This window comes from Sclerotinia sclerotiorum, genomic scaffold, assembly GCF_000146945.2.
Source record: "Sclerotinia sclerotiorum 1980 UF-70 scaffold_1 genomic scaffold, whole genome shotgun sequence".
NCBI classification, from domain to species: domain Eukaryota; kingdom Fungi; phylum Ascomycota; class Leotiomycetes; order Helotiales; family Sclerotiniaceae; genus Sclerotinia; species Sclerotinia sclerotiorum.
Genome location: NW_001820835.1, coordinates 83,801 through 96,129, shown reverse-complemented (window position 1 = coordinate 96,129; position 12,329 = coordinate 83,801). Strand labels below are relative to the sequence as shown.

Sequence of the window (12,329 nt, the reverse complement as noted above, 5' to 3'; positions counted from 1 at the left end):
ATTCGTAATCAAAACATTGTTATAAGGCTATGACCTGTTAGCACCACCTCAACTGAGCGTACGATATCGTCCTTGTTACATCACTATACATTCCACCGCGACCCATCAACTCCTTGATGTCTGCAGCGAGGTTGTCTCCTGAATTGTCTTCCTCAATACGAGAAGGCCAATCTGACTTTCCCGTGCATATTAGAACCTGTTCGGCATATGCCGCCATGGTACCGTTGAGTGGTTTTGAATGATCTATCTCCAAGCCTTCTGGCATCTTGGGGTTCTCCGCGCAGGAACATGTTGGAGAGGGGCATTTTGGGATGGTAGGGAATGGTGGAGGTTTGTGAGTCTGAGAAACATAACGAGTACTCAAAGAAGCGTACCGAAAAGAAGTAGGTGCAACTGACCTACAAAATGAATGCAACAACATAAGGAGAAAGGTGTAGCAAAACAAAGATGATGATATAATGCTATTAATGAAATTCCTGTTGCCCTCAAGTCTTATTTAAGCTCGCTGTATTCTTATCTCCGTAGACTAAGGTCGGATGTCGGGACCCGCATCTCGGGACCGACATTATGGGGCCGTCGGGAAGCCGTGTATCACTGAGATTATTATATACAGAGTAGAGTACTCGAGTATGCTTTTCTCTCTTTTTCCAGATATTGATTCTTTGGAGTCTGTTAAGTATGTGACGTCCGGTGGGGTGTTTGAAGAGTCCTTGGGAGCTGATAATGCCCTTACACCTTTACGCGTTCCCTATCTCTCTATATACCTAGGGCTGAATGTCTCAACAAGAAGTTGGATGTTTGAATAACGTCAATGATTATGTCATTTGTAAGTTTTATATTGATAAGCTTATCCAAAGCAAGCTATTAATAAATAGCAAGGATCAGCTTCGGAGTGCGGAAACATTCATTTCGTACCTCAATCCTCTGTTGAAAACAAACAAAAGACTGTCCATTTCCTTCATACACAATCCTTTTAAGGAACTTTTGTCATTTTGCTACGAGATTGGTTATCTCATGCTACCTATGTACGGTTGAAATGATAATAAGTGAAACTCTTAATCTTTGTGCCTCTTTGCCTGATCCATTCGTTCACTGTTTCCTCGCCTCTCTGCTTGTTGCTATAAGCGACCCGGAAGCTTTCTGATATTGATGAACCTTCCTCGCCTCTTTTGTTTTTGATACATAACTTGTTCGCTCTCGCTGCCACAAGAAAATTTCATATTGAAACTATCAGAAATACTCGTTTGCACCCAATTCCTATAAATGCTACAGCCATGTCCGACTCGGAGATGGACGAAGACTTAAAGAGAGCTATTGCCTTATCTTTGGAACAACCTTCATCACCGACAATCCGTGAAAGGAAGCTTATCGATCTCACTATTTCAGATGACGATGATGACCTTGATGCGCCTGTCACGACACGTTTCCAGGTCTCACAGCTTAATTCCATTCCTAATACAAGTATGGATGTCAAACCGAACACCAATTTACAAGGTGAGTGTAGTTCGTACACCGAAGAATGAATAATACATCATCCTGATCCTGACTCCATCTGCAGTGTCCAGCCAGTCAAGCAACACACTATTTAATGGCTTGAATCGTAAGCAGATGGAGGAAGAACGCATAGCAAGAACTCAGCAGAGGAGTAAGGCCCCAGATGTCATTTCTAAGAAAAGAAAGGCACCGGTTTCGTCACCGACGTCTTCACTCAGTGAAGGCCATCAATCAAAATTCTCTCGACCAGAGTCGATAACCTGCAACAAGACAATCGAAGGCCACCAGAAAAAGTCTACAGACAGGAGCCCCATAAGGCAAGGCATGAATAACGCACTCGATGATTTATCCAAGGGATTTGTAGAACCAGACTCCGAGCCTGCCATTGCAAGTTCCGATATCCCTCAGATGCTACCTAAACATAAGCGACGAGGTAAAGTCTCGGACATCGGTGTTCAATTCCCTTTCGGGGCTGTGAAAAAAACCTTCGCTCATGGGTATCCGCGAGAGGATGACATCAAGATTGAAGAGGTACTCCAACCTTCAACCCTTGAACTTGCTGTAATGAGCGCCTTTCAAATAGAACCTGATTGGATTGCATCGAAGATTTTGCCAACTACAAAGGTTACTTGGGTCTTACAAGCAAAGTCTGAAGCCGAAGTAAGTAAAAATGTTCTGATCTATCTTCATTGATACCAGGAAATCTTCCTTAGTATCATTTCCCAGCGTGTCTATTCTCTCTTCTCTCTCTCCAAACCTGTAACAGTATCGATGTGGTCGCGTTACGTTGTACACAATTCTCCTATTGTACAACGAACCTAAAGAAAGTGGTTACTTTAACACAAAAAAGCAGAGTGCATGAGAGGACATCAAATGAGCTCGAAATTTCTGGGTCATACGACCGACCATAAACGGTCAGCGCTACTTTGGATTGAATTTGGGTATCAGAAATTGCTTGGTGCTCCGCTAGAACCCATCTCGACATTGCAAAGAGTTCATGCAGTTCGATCGGCACCTTCAATGGTCCCACGCTGCATCTCAATAACAGTCTGTCGGTCGGTACACTTCATTCATGCTGTATATCGAGTTTTACTTGGATTTCTTCTTTGTAACATTGAACTTGGTTTAGAACATTCAATGCGCAAAAGTTCTTAAGCTACCAGATATGAAAGACTACCAGGTCTGACTGGCAGTTGAAAATAGAATCCGGCATCAAGACCACCAGTATCTCAATTCCTGTCACTCTGCGAATCATGGGGGTGGAAAATAAGCACTGTGCTTCAAGTACCATGTTGGCTGATAACTCTTAGAAACTGAACTGGAAATCATCAGCGGCAGACAACTATCGATTTTGCTTTCCCCCTATGGAAGGCAACGTTAATCTAATGCATTCAAAACTGCAACTCTTGGGGCATCCTACGCATTTACGACTAGTCATACCCTCGGCAAATTTGACGCCATACGATTGGGGAGAGAGCGGCGGGATCATGGAAAATGTGAGTGGCTCACTGTCACCTCAGGACTGCACTAACACAAGATGATGAGGTCGTATTCTTGATTGATCTGCCAAGGTTGCCGAATGGCAAGAGAGTTTCTGACGACCAATTGACACCATTCGCAAAGGAACTGCTGCACTTTCTGGAAGCTATGACATTACCACCTAAGATGATTGCGAGTTTCAGAAGTTTCGACTATTCTAATACGGCTCATCTAGCACTTGTACATTCCATGTCTGTCCATTCCAAAATCCTTCAATATCAATCACATCTAACCTCGATCAGTGGAGGGTCTCATTCTGGCACGGAATTGCTACGAACCGGATATCCGGGACTTGGCAGATCTGTAAGCAGCCTTGGGCTGGAGACGGACCAACCTTTGGAGGTTGACATTGTAGTAAGCTACTCATTCAACAAGATATAACGTTTCCATTGGATACTAAGCCGAACAGACAGCGTCTATCGGTAACCTCGATGACCGATTTCTCGGAACAATATATCTAGCAGCACAAGGTAAGCATGCCATTTTGACAACTGCATCATTTCCGAACTTTCCCCCAGGAACCCTGCGGGTGTTGTTATCCGCGTGATAAGGCAGGTTATAAATCAAAGTCTGGGTTCTTATACGAGCACACAATTTTGTCTGGTCGTTTTTTTTCCTTCGCTAAACGGGGCTGAATCATGATATGTATGTACTAGGCGATAATGGATACAAGGAATACAAGTGGAGAACCCAAAAGCCCACAAGGTGCAAAACGGACACTGTGATGGAGAGACAGCTCTCCGAAGAAATTGGACGCGGCGTTCGCGTGTATTTTCCTAGGTATATTTTCAACCCTGCATTTCAGAAATGGTCATTTAATACCCATATACAGCAAGCAAACTGTTGCAGAAAGCAAGGGTGGTACGAATGTATGGAAACTCCAATGATCATGCCGCGATAAGGATCTTAAATGTCATTCACTGACTCTGCGATTCACAGGCTGCTGGCACGATTTGTTTTCGATCGAAATGGTACGATGCAAGTAGTTTCCCAAGACACCTCATGCGCGACTGTCACAGTCGTAGGGAAGGATTATTGATGCACAACAAGATGATATTCGTGAGATCTCAAAAGACCCAACCAAATCCACGACCTATCGCATGGGCATATGTTGGAAGCGCAAATCTATCCGAAAGTGCATGGCAAGTCTTTTATGTTTCCACACTATAATTTCCTCCCTTTCAATTTTTTCTATAGCAAGATAATACCCCCCAGCGCGGACTGCCAGCTAACGTAACCCAATAAAGGGGCCGCATGGTGAAGGACCGGGTAACAAAAGAGCCTAAGTTGAATTGCAGAAATTGGGAATGCGGTGTTTTGTTTTCCGTTCCCTTCACCGATCTGAATACATCAGCTGCTGTCACTAAAGCGGGCATACCGTCCATGGATGCATTTGATGGGTCCATCCCCGTGCCCATGGTTTTCCCGGGCAATATGTATGGATCGAAACGTCCCTGGTATTACGACGAAAGTCCTTAATCAAGTCAATCTTCCGGTGCGATTTTTTCCCTAATGGAGCCTCCCGAATGCTAAGCCCAAGGTGGAATTCGTGAATGGAGGATATGCTCCTATAGCGTGCGCTGGCGTTGTAGAAAGATCTTGGTTTCGACTGCGGTATGCCGTGTGCCACGTGCCGTTGGGTGTTAGAAATTGCTCGATATAACTCTTTTATGATAAGCATACAGTTAGTTCAATGTGCAGATCTGCAGAAAGCAACAGCCATAACCGCTGGGGATCAAGGTTTCATGAAACGTGTTTGTAGGGTAGTGTCAATAATTATTGTTCCGCCTTGAAGTCTGACCCCTGACTTTGAGAAAATGCGGAGAAACTTTAAGCCAGTATTATGCCTGACAGGAACAACGAATAAACTCCATGGTCGCATCATGCCGAACCCTTGCCCAGACAACAATGTGCCAGTTCCTGAGGACGGTGAACAAAGACCGCCCTCTATCATCTACGATATTTTTGGGGCGAAAACAAGGCGAGCCCCTCCCAGAATCCTTCTACCGGCAATGGATCTGCATTGCCGACGCTGTCGACATCCCATGGGGACCTTGATCTCGTATTGATCTCATCCGAATAGTAATCTCTCATGGCTTCCTTCTCATCGCATCCTGAAGATCGGTGTATGATTACTAAGGTGGGCCCAGCATCACCGTCTTGCACAGCCTCATAATGGGCATCATAGCATTCCTTGTACGGTATTTTCCAGGTACGATCGCATTATGCACGAGAAGCAAGCATGGAGTCATTCACATTGTCCGCGGTGCCAAAAATATCTCTTTGTGTTTGAGAAGAATTGCATTGGGGACATTCTTGCGAGAGTGCAGTACTGACAAAATAGTATAGCATGAATTTTGAGACGTTCGTCCATTGTTTTATCCGCACCAATGTCCAAATTCCTTAATAGCACAGTTAAGGATAGCATGGTGGACAAAACGTGTTAACCAGGCAGACTCCCTGCTCAGGTGTATTCGCTTACAGGCCCTACTTGGTCAATTCATCGGCCGCCCTCCTCACCTCATGGTATTACAAACAATAAGCCCACTTATCACCGTCAAGGACATTCATTATGTTCACGTACCATATTTCAATGAGACACTTTTGGAGCATCATTGGTAAGGATTCGTAAGATTGCAGCTGCTTGACGTGGACACGACCACTTCTTCCCCAGAACCACCATAGGGTATTGGAGTCGTTTCGAAAGACGGCGAAACCGGTCTCCGTCTACTCAGTAGTCAGTCCTGAGATTGGCGATCTTCACTGGCATAAATGCCGATCAATCTGCGCGTACCACTTTCCACCTTGCCCACTTCTGCCGTTGGGCAGCTGTGCACTCCCACGTCGGAAACAGCAAGGGTGCAGCGCTTGACACAGGACTCATTAGAGAAAAGCGTCTGCCGTCCAGTGAAATTGCTCTTTTAAATTTGAGAGAAGCGGATCTCACCAAGGACCACTCAAGTGAGAGCATCTGTAGCAATAGCCAAGTTCCAATGTTCCACAAGATTTAGCGGGGGTATTGAAGTTCATTGTACGGTAGTTGTGGTCAAAGTCGGTACTGAAATCTGGTGCGAAATGAAATGTGGACAACCCCCCACTAATCTAGGATCAACCCATGAAGAGATATGAGACTCAAATCTTGATTAGGCTCAAGTGTGATCACGGCTCCGCCTGGAACTTTCGGTCAATTCTGAAATTTTCGCTAGATTGGCACTGCGTATATCTACGAATAGAATCACTGGAAATGTGCATTAATTTACTCGCCTTGGCTCTCAGGGCACTTTGCTCGATTGGGACGATGCAGGATCTGTCATAGGTGGACATTTAGGCCGATTGTTAATCTTCAATCTCGACAATTGATGGGCTTGGAAGCAGGGGAAGAAGAAAAGGAGTGAAGACTTTGTCGCAGACTCGCAGCATCGATAACCCTTTCAATTTATCTAACAAAATACCACCTCGAATAGGGCTTGGCGTTTGCTGGCGGGCTGCAATTAAAATTGTTGCATCTTGCCGTGGACATAATCGTATGAGCCCCTCGGGATTTACCCATGCATACCACGCCAATTGTGTCAAGCGCGGAAAGTCAATCGATATGTTTCCTTCCTGTCGACCGGACTAAGATGAACCGATGATGAGTTTAGGCTTCGATGGATTAATGATCGATGCGTTGAGCTACCTGCTTTAACTCCGAGGGGCTTCGATGAATCTGATGATCAATTCCATAGCTCAATTCATTCCTGCCGTTCAATACACTACAGTGTAACTACACTCACTATTGGAGAGATGGTCTGATGGACGTTCGTTATGACTCGCATTCGCACCGATTTGTTTAGTCTATTCGATAAAGCTCGAGGAAGTAGAACACCACGAAATCAAGAAAAGTTTTACAACCCACCTCTTGACTCTTGAGTAAGTGTATGTGTACTCGGTACCGTACCGACACTGGCAGCATTTTGCGGTCTGGATTGCCTCTATCTGCACTGTCGTGAAAGGATCCGGGGCCAATTGCAACACCGCTTCCGAATTGCATGGGCCAAATCCGATTCGTCAATCGTTCGTTTACGCACTCGCATAATCGCACATTATTACTGTATTTCAGCACAACCTGGGTGATGTAAGCACCATTAGGTAGGTGGCGTTGCATAGTACTTTTATAAGTGTGTTCCTAAAAGACTAGTCGAATGGCGAACCACTAGTCTCAAGCTCTCAACCTCGCACACCGTCGAGAGACTCCTGTTATTCGATACTCTTGAGATAGCTCGACAGAACAAGCAACTAGGCAACGACGATCACTTTATAGCACCGCATCGGTATCACTAATCACTTAGCCTTTTCCTCCGGCCTTCACCCAAATCTCTTTACATGTCCAAAAAGCACAAGATTAATACCCAACAGCCCGTTTCTGCAACGCGGAGAAGTAAACGCATGCTTGTGCGTATTTGAACCCATACTGAGTGAGGACCACACAGACTTCTTCTCTAAAGATACCGTGAAGTTCATGCAAATACTAGAAGTCGATTTCAGGGAACGGGAAAATGTATTTTAATTCTTTAGCTCTAAAGTCAAATCAAATTAGTGATCACCGTCAATTTCAAAGTCGATGCTCGGATATTTCTGTGTGGTAGGTACCTATGCATACTATTTTGGTTCGAGGCCCATGAGAATTTCCAGAATGGAAACTCTAATACACCAAACAACCACTAAATCACACTAGATACCTGTGGCAAAGGCCTAGGCAGTGCCTAAAACATAGATAGCTACGCTTTGATTGTGGTAATAGGCTACAAAATCCGGGTTTTTGGCAATCGATGTGATGAAGTCACTGTAACCCAAACACTAAGCTGTAGCACATTCGGTAAAAGGGATAATATTATTAGAAAGCTCGCTATAGTGTATATAACATCCGATGCCCCGAATTCTGGATATATTTTTATTTCATGGTCGTGTGTAGTACAGCTGGCACCTGGATTGCACTCACCATCGTAGACTGCAGTGACATCCAATGATTTGAAGGACCAGGTGAGGACCATTACTGGACACAACAACTTTCAAGAAGCCCAATCCAAACTCTTTCACCAACTCATAATTAGCCCCGTCGGACATATAATCACCCTAGTCGGACACACCGTCCCCCTTGGGTGCACAGTCGTTGTCCACTGTTTCTCAAGCACAAAAAAAAACCGAAGAGATAATTTCCAGGGCAGAAAACAATGACCTGCATTTACGTTCATATGGTGGCACCTCCTTACCGAAAGCCTTCGGCTCAATTATCTTTTGTTCTATCCAGTGAGTCCGATCATGTATGCTTAGATTCCAGACGTAGGATCTGCTACGGCTTGGATACCGAACCGTGCAGACTTATCGATGGGGATCCTTTCATAGAGTTTGGACAAACCAAACTTCCTTTCCATTACAGTTTGACTATTATTTTGATTGGAGCCGCACAAGGTGTTTCAACTTGCTTGAAACAAAACGCCCAGTAGCAGAATGCATGTATGTACTAATGCTACCAAATTTTGTCTTCCATGAACATGTGACAAGTCGAGGGGAAATTCCATCTTTCTCCACTGGAATGCCCTCCACTCCTTGAGCTTTGAGAAATTGACCATATGGACAGCAAGGATTAGTCGAGTAGTAGAAGTATCAGCTTAGATAGTGCTGGATGAACTTTCGTGAGGTAACCTAATCAGTATCTTTGACACTTCCTAAGGGAACTTGAAGGAGACATAGTGCGAGCTTTAAGTTGTAGGATAGCAGTACGGTAGATATCAAGCATTTCTTCAAAGTTCAAACTAATGTCTCTTGAGACCGGTAACTGCCACCGGCAGGAAACATGGTGGCATGTCTAATCCCACAAGCATTTTCAAGCGCAGAGTTTGTATTGTTATCTGTTCATGACATAAGTGTTCATCTATAGAATGTTACGGTAACATGCTTCCACGATATTTCCGTCTTCAGATGTCCGAATCCGCCGATATGTCGTTACTCGTATAACGACATCGGCTCCTTATGAGTCCATGCTGCTTATCCTTTGCAGACAGCCAGGCTAACCATCGCTCGTACCTTGCCCATCGATATTGGAGTTAAATTACTCAGCTGTGTTCTGTGTGAAATTAAGTCTGCAGAGGACAGGCATGATGCCTCGCTCTACGGAGATTTCCCACTTCCAATGATCTCTTACCCCAGCACCCGGTATGAGCGAAAGCGCAATGCATTGCCATCATGGGCACGCTGTTATACGCTTGTAGGGACTTGGTCCAAGGCGAGCGTATTAGGCCAAGCACTAATGACTAGACCCTACCACCCGTCCTTCATGATTGTTGATTCATCATTAGATGTATTATTCTGGGAGACTTGGACTCCTTTGGAAACCTACGCCAGGGCCACAGGTAGTCCTGATCATGAGTCCCTGCATTCTATAAGTGCAACACAGCTTTATATCCGAATACACATGCTCTGCTCCATAGGCTAGTACCGGCGATGAACCATTCGAAAAATAGCCGGACCCCCCCTCCCATGTTGGTGATGCACAGATGTGTGATCACTAGGAGGGATACAAAAGTCATACCTAGCAGATTTTTCAAAGTCTTGGTATGTCCACTTCTTAACTTTCAACCACCAACATCGATTTCCGCCCGCGCTACCATGCATTACAGATTAGGACGAAATTGGTTTCGTTGAAATCAGAGACTTGTACAAAATAATCATTTTTTAATGCCTGACCTACCAAATACCAAAGTAGTCTGGAATCATTAGAAAAGTCCGTCTTGTTACAAACTCCACTTTTCAGACCTCTTTCCCTCCTTAAGCTAAGCGTTAAATTCGCTGCTTTTCCCTTTGGCTACTAAGTAATGTCAATATACACCTGCTATTTTAGCTCAATTTCTCCCCACAACTTCTATCTTTTTCCTCAATTACTTCTTTCTATTCTTGTCTCCTGCTCTTTCCTGCTTCGTCTTTCCTCGACTAACCCAACTTTGCTTTCGTGGAAAACAAGAAATCCTTTCCCTCAATCGTATTCAGAATAGAATCATCCTCTTCTCTCACCCGCCGGATATCAACTTTCAAAAGAGGTTCGGAACGTATAACGAGAAGCCCAAGCTCTAATTCGTTTATGTATAAACTCGTCAACCCAACACCAAGAACATTTGAATATCCTCACGACTCCAAAGATCCATTACCACGGAACAGTCATTTAGCCTCATAACTCTAATATCTCAAACCATTATACTTTATTCTCAGCCTTATTCAATCATTTTATACTTTATCTCTAAGTCGTTGTAGTCGGGTAGTGTGGAGCGGACAACTATTAGTTTTCCTCTCTCTTCCCACCCTAACTTCTTCGAAGGTTTTGAAGATTCGATATATTCAACATCCACTGTCATCATTCGTTATTGGCTATTTGGTATCCAATTACTGCCCAGGAAACAAACAAGGGATTATCACCACACGGCGCTGCTACATACACCATCTTCTCCCGTCGGCCATTCCTTTCCTTGGCCTTCCTGTCGTTGATACATAACTACAATCTACCTATCACACTCTACACTGTACCAGATCAATCTGCACGATGGCATCAACCGGCGTTTCCATACCCATGCCCATGCCAGTCGCAACAAATGGTACCCTCGAGCCGACCTGGCATGGGTACATTGGCAACACACAAGATGCAGCCATCCTTCTCGAAGCTTGCTTTACAGGAACCCTCAACCATCTTGCCCGTCGCCCTCATGATAAGGAAAGACCTGAACTCATCAAGAGCGGAAATATTTTCATACACGAAGCAAACTCATCCGGGGTAAAACGATGGACTGATGGTATAACATGGAGTCCAAGTCGTATGGTAGGAAACTTTCTTGTCTATCGAGAATTGAATAAACCATTTGCGCCAGGAGAGAAGAAGAGAGCCACGGCGAAAGACAAGAGAGTGGGCATTCAAAAGAAACGCGGTGCTCCTGGAGTAAACACAAGTCGCGTTTTCTCTTCTATGCATGGAGCACTAAACAAAGAGATGGAACGATCACTGGTCGGTTCGCTAGTTGATTCGTACGACTTCAAGGAGGATGATGTTTGTCTTATCAAGAAGACAATCACCATAAGTGTAGGAGACCTTACTCACCACATTGTATCTTATTACACGATCGACGATGTCGTCTCCGGTAGACTTTCAACTCCACGAGCTGAACCTCGATTCCAGCACCTCAAGCCACGTAGGGATATTGTCCTTAGCAAAAGCTACAAGCACCCTCTTGATGATCCCAACGTTCTGAGCGAAGACGACGACGTACGTGAAAATCACTCAGCATTTCATAATAATTCGGGTCGGGGCGACTATTATTTACCAAAACCGAAATGCGCCGAGACTACCCGCACCATCCTCTCACGGAATGCCCTATCAATCTAACAATTTCCCCCTCAACCATTTACCAAATGAATGTCAACCCCTTCATCATACAAACATCGCATCATATAACTCAAGCGTTCCTGCAGTAAAGTTCAGCTGCTGGGCTTCATACAACACACCTCTTTTCTGGACCGAGCCCAAATACCATCACGTCTTACAACACGGGGAATTCCTGTGGTCGGGGATCAAATGGTGGCTCTTTCTTATGCTCCGGTTCGCACAAGTCCCGGGCCATGTACGATGCACCAAAACCGAAGCATACAACTATGTTTACAGACATCAGCGCCCACAATTCCAACCCTAACATGAATGTGACCACCGCTTGCTCAACGACCAACGAGTTATGGCCCAGCAACCGCTTGGCTCAGGGGTACCCGATATAGTATCAGGCATGGCTGGAATGTTCCCAGAGTCAAATTGCCTCGAGAAACTTCAATGAAACTACTTATTCTCCTACAAATCTTTACCAGTCAAGGGATACACCTAATTCTTCTCACGGCTATCCTCAGGCGCAACGAACCTTGCCGCCTAGCCAACCATATAACCCACAAGCCGCGAATCAATATACTCAAAGCATGGAAACCTCGCCGGGTAATGCTAGCACCGGCCATGCTCACTACCTCATGAACTCTCATGCAGGTTGGCCTTCTCCACACGGAGTATAGACATTCCAGTCTATCACCTCGATGTTCTCATCCATTATCGAAATCGGACCACTCATCACTTGGCCACAATTCTCCTCCTCTCCGCCTCCACGCTCCTTCAAATCAACATTGAGCGCAACAATGGAGGTCAAGCACAATTTCACTGTATATTTCGACAGTCCATCCGGCGTCTTCGCCGAGGAAAGTCTTATGATTGCTCCTTTGGCGTCCCTTCCATATTAGTAGGA

The 12,329-nt window shown here is 44.9% G+C and overlaps 5 protein-coding genes across 5 annotated transcripts; 3 read left to right on the top strand and 2 right to left on the bottom strand.

The window, feature by feature from the left end:
- Nucleotides 1-37: 37 nt before the first annotated feature.
- Nucleotides 38-265, bottom strand: SS1G_00034 (hypothetical protein; the record flags this gene model as incomplete). Its single annotated transcript, XM_001597898.1, has 1 exon — nucleotides 38-265. One exon carries the CDS (start codon nucleotides 263-265, stop codon nucleotides 38-40), a length of 228 nt encoding a protein of 75 aa, XP_001597948.1.
- A 1,009-nt stretch (nucleotides 266-1,274) lies between these two features.
- SS1G_00033 (hypothetical protein) lies at nucleotides 1,275-4,319 on the top strand (the record flags this gene model as incomplete). Its single annotated transcript, XM_001597897.1, has 8 exons — nucleotides 1,275-1,494; nucleotides 1,559-2,154; nucleotides 2,698-2,753; nucleotides 3,276-3,387; nucleotides 3,443-3,503; nucleotides 3,866-3,894; nucleotides 3,973-4,092; nucleotides 4,281-4,319. The coding sequence occupies 8 exons, from the start codon at nucleotides 1,275-1,277 to the stop codon at nucleotides 4,317-4,319; spliced, it is 1,233 nt and encodes a 410-aa protein (XP_001597947.1).
- A 1,873-nt stretch (nucleotides 4,320-6,192) lies between these two features.
- Nucleotides 6,193-6,357, bottom strand: SS1G_00032 (predicted protein; the record flags this gene model as incomplete). Its single annotated transcript, XM_001597896.1, has 1 exon — nucleotides 6,193-6,357. One exon carries the CDS (start codon nucleotides 6,355-6,357, stop codon nucleotides 6,193-6,195), a length of 165 nt encoding a protein of 54 aa, XP_001597946.1.
- A 4,246-nt stretch (nucleotides 6,358-10,603) lies between these two features.
- SS1G_00031 (hypothetical protein) lies at nucleotides 10,604-11,437 on the top strand (the record flags this gene model as incomplete). The annotated part of the gene is made up of 1 exon (XM_001597895.1): nucleotides 10,604-11,437. The coding sequence occupies one exon, from the start codon at nucleotides 10,604-10,606 to the stop codon at nucleotides 11,435-11,437; it is 834 nt and encodes a 277-aa protein (XP_001597945.1).
- Nucleotides 11,438-12,222: 785 nt separating this feature from the next.
- Nucleotides 12,223-12,324, top strand: SS1G_00030 (predicted protein; the record flags this gene model as incomplete). The annotated part of the gene is made up of 1 exon (XM_001597894.1): nucleotides 12,223-12,324. One exon carries the CDS (start codon nucleotides 12,223-12,225, stop codon nucleotides 12,322-12,324), a length of 102 nt encoding a protein of 33 aa, XP_001597944.1.
- Nucleotides 12,325-12,329: the final 5 nt, after the last annotated feature.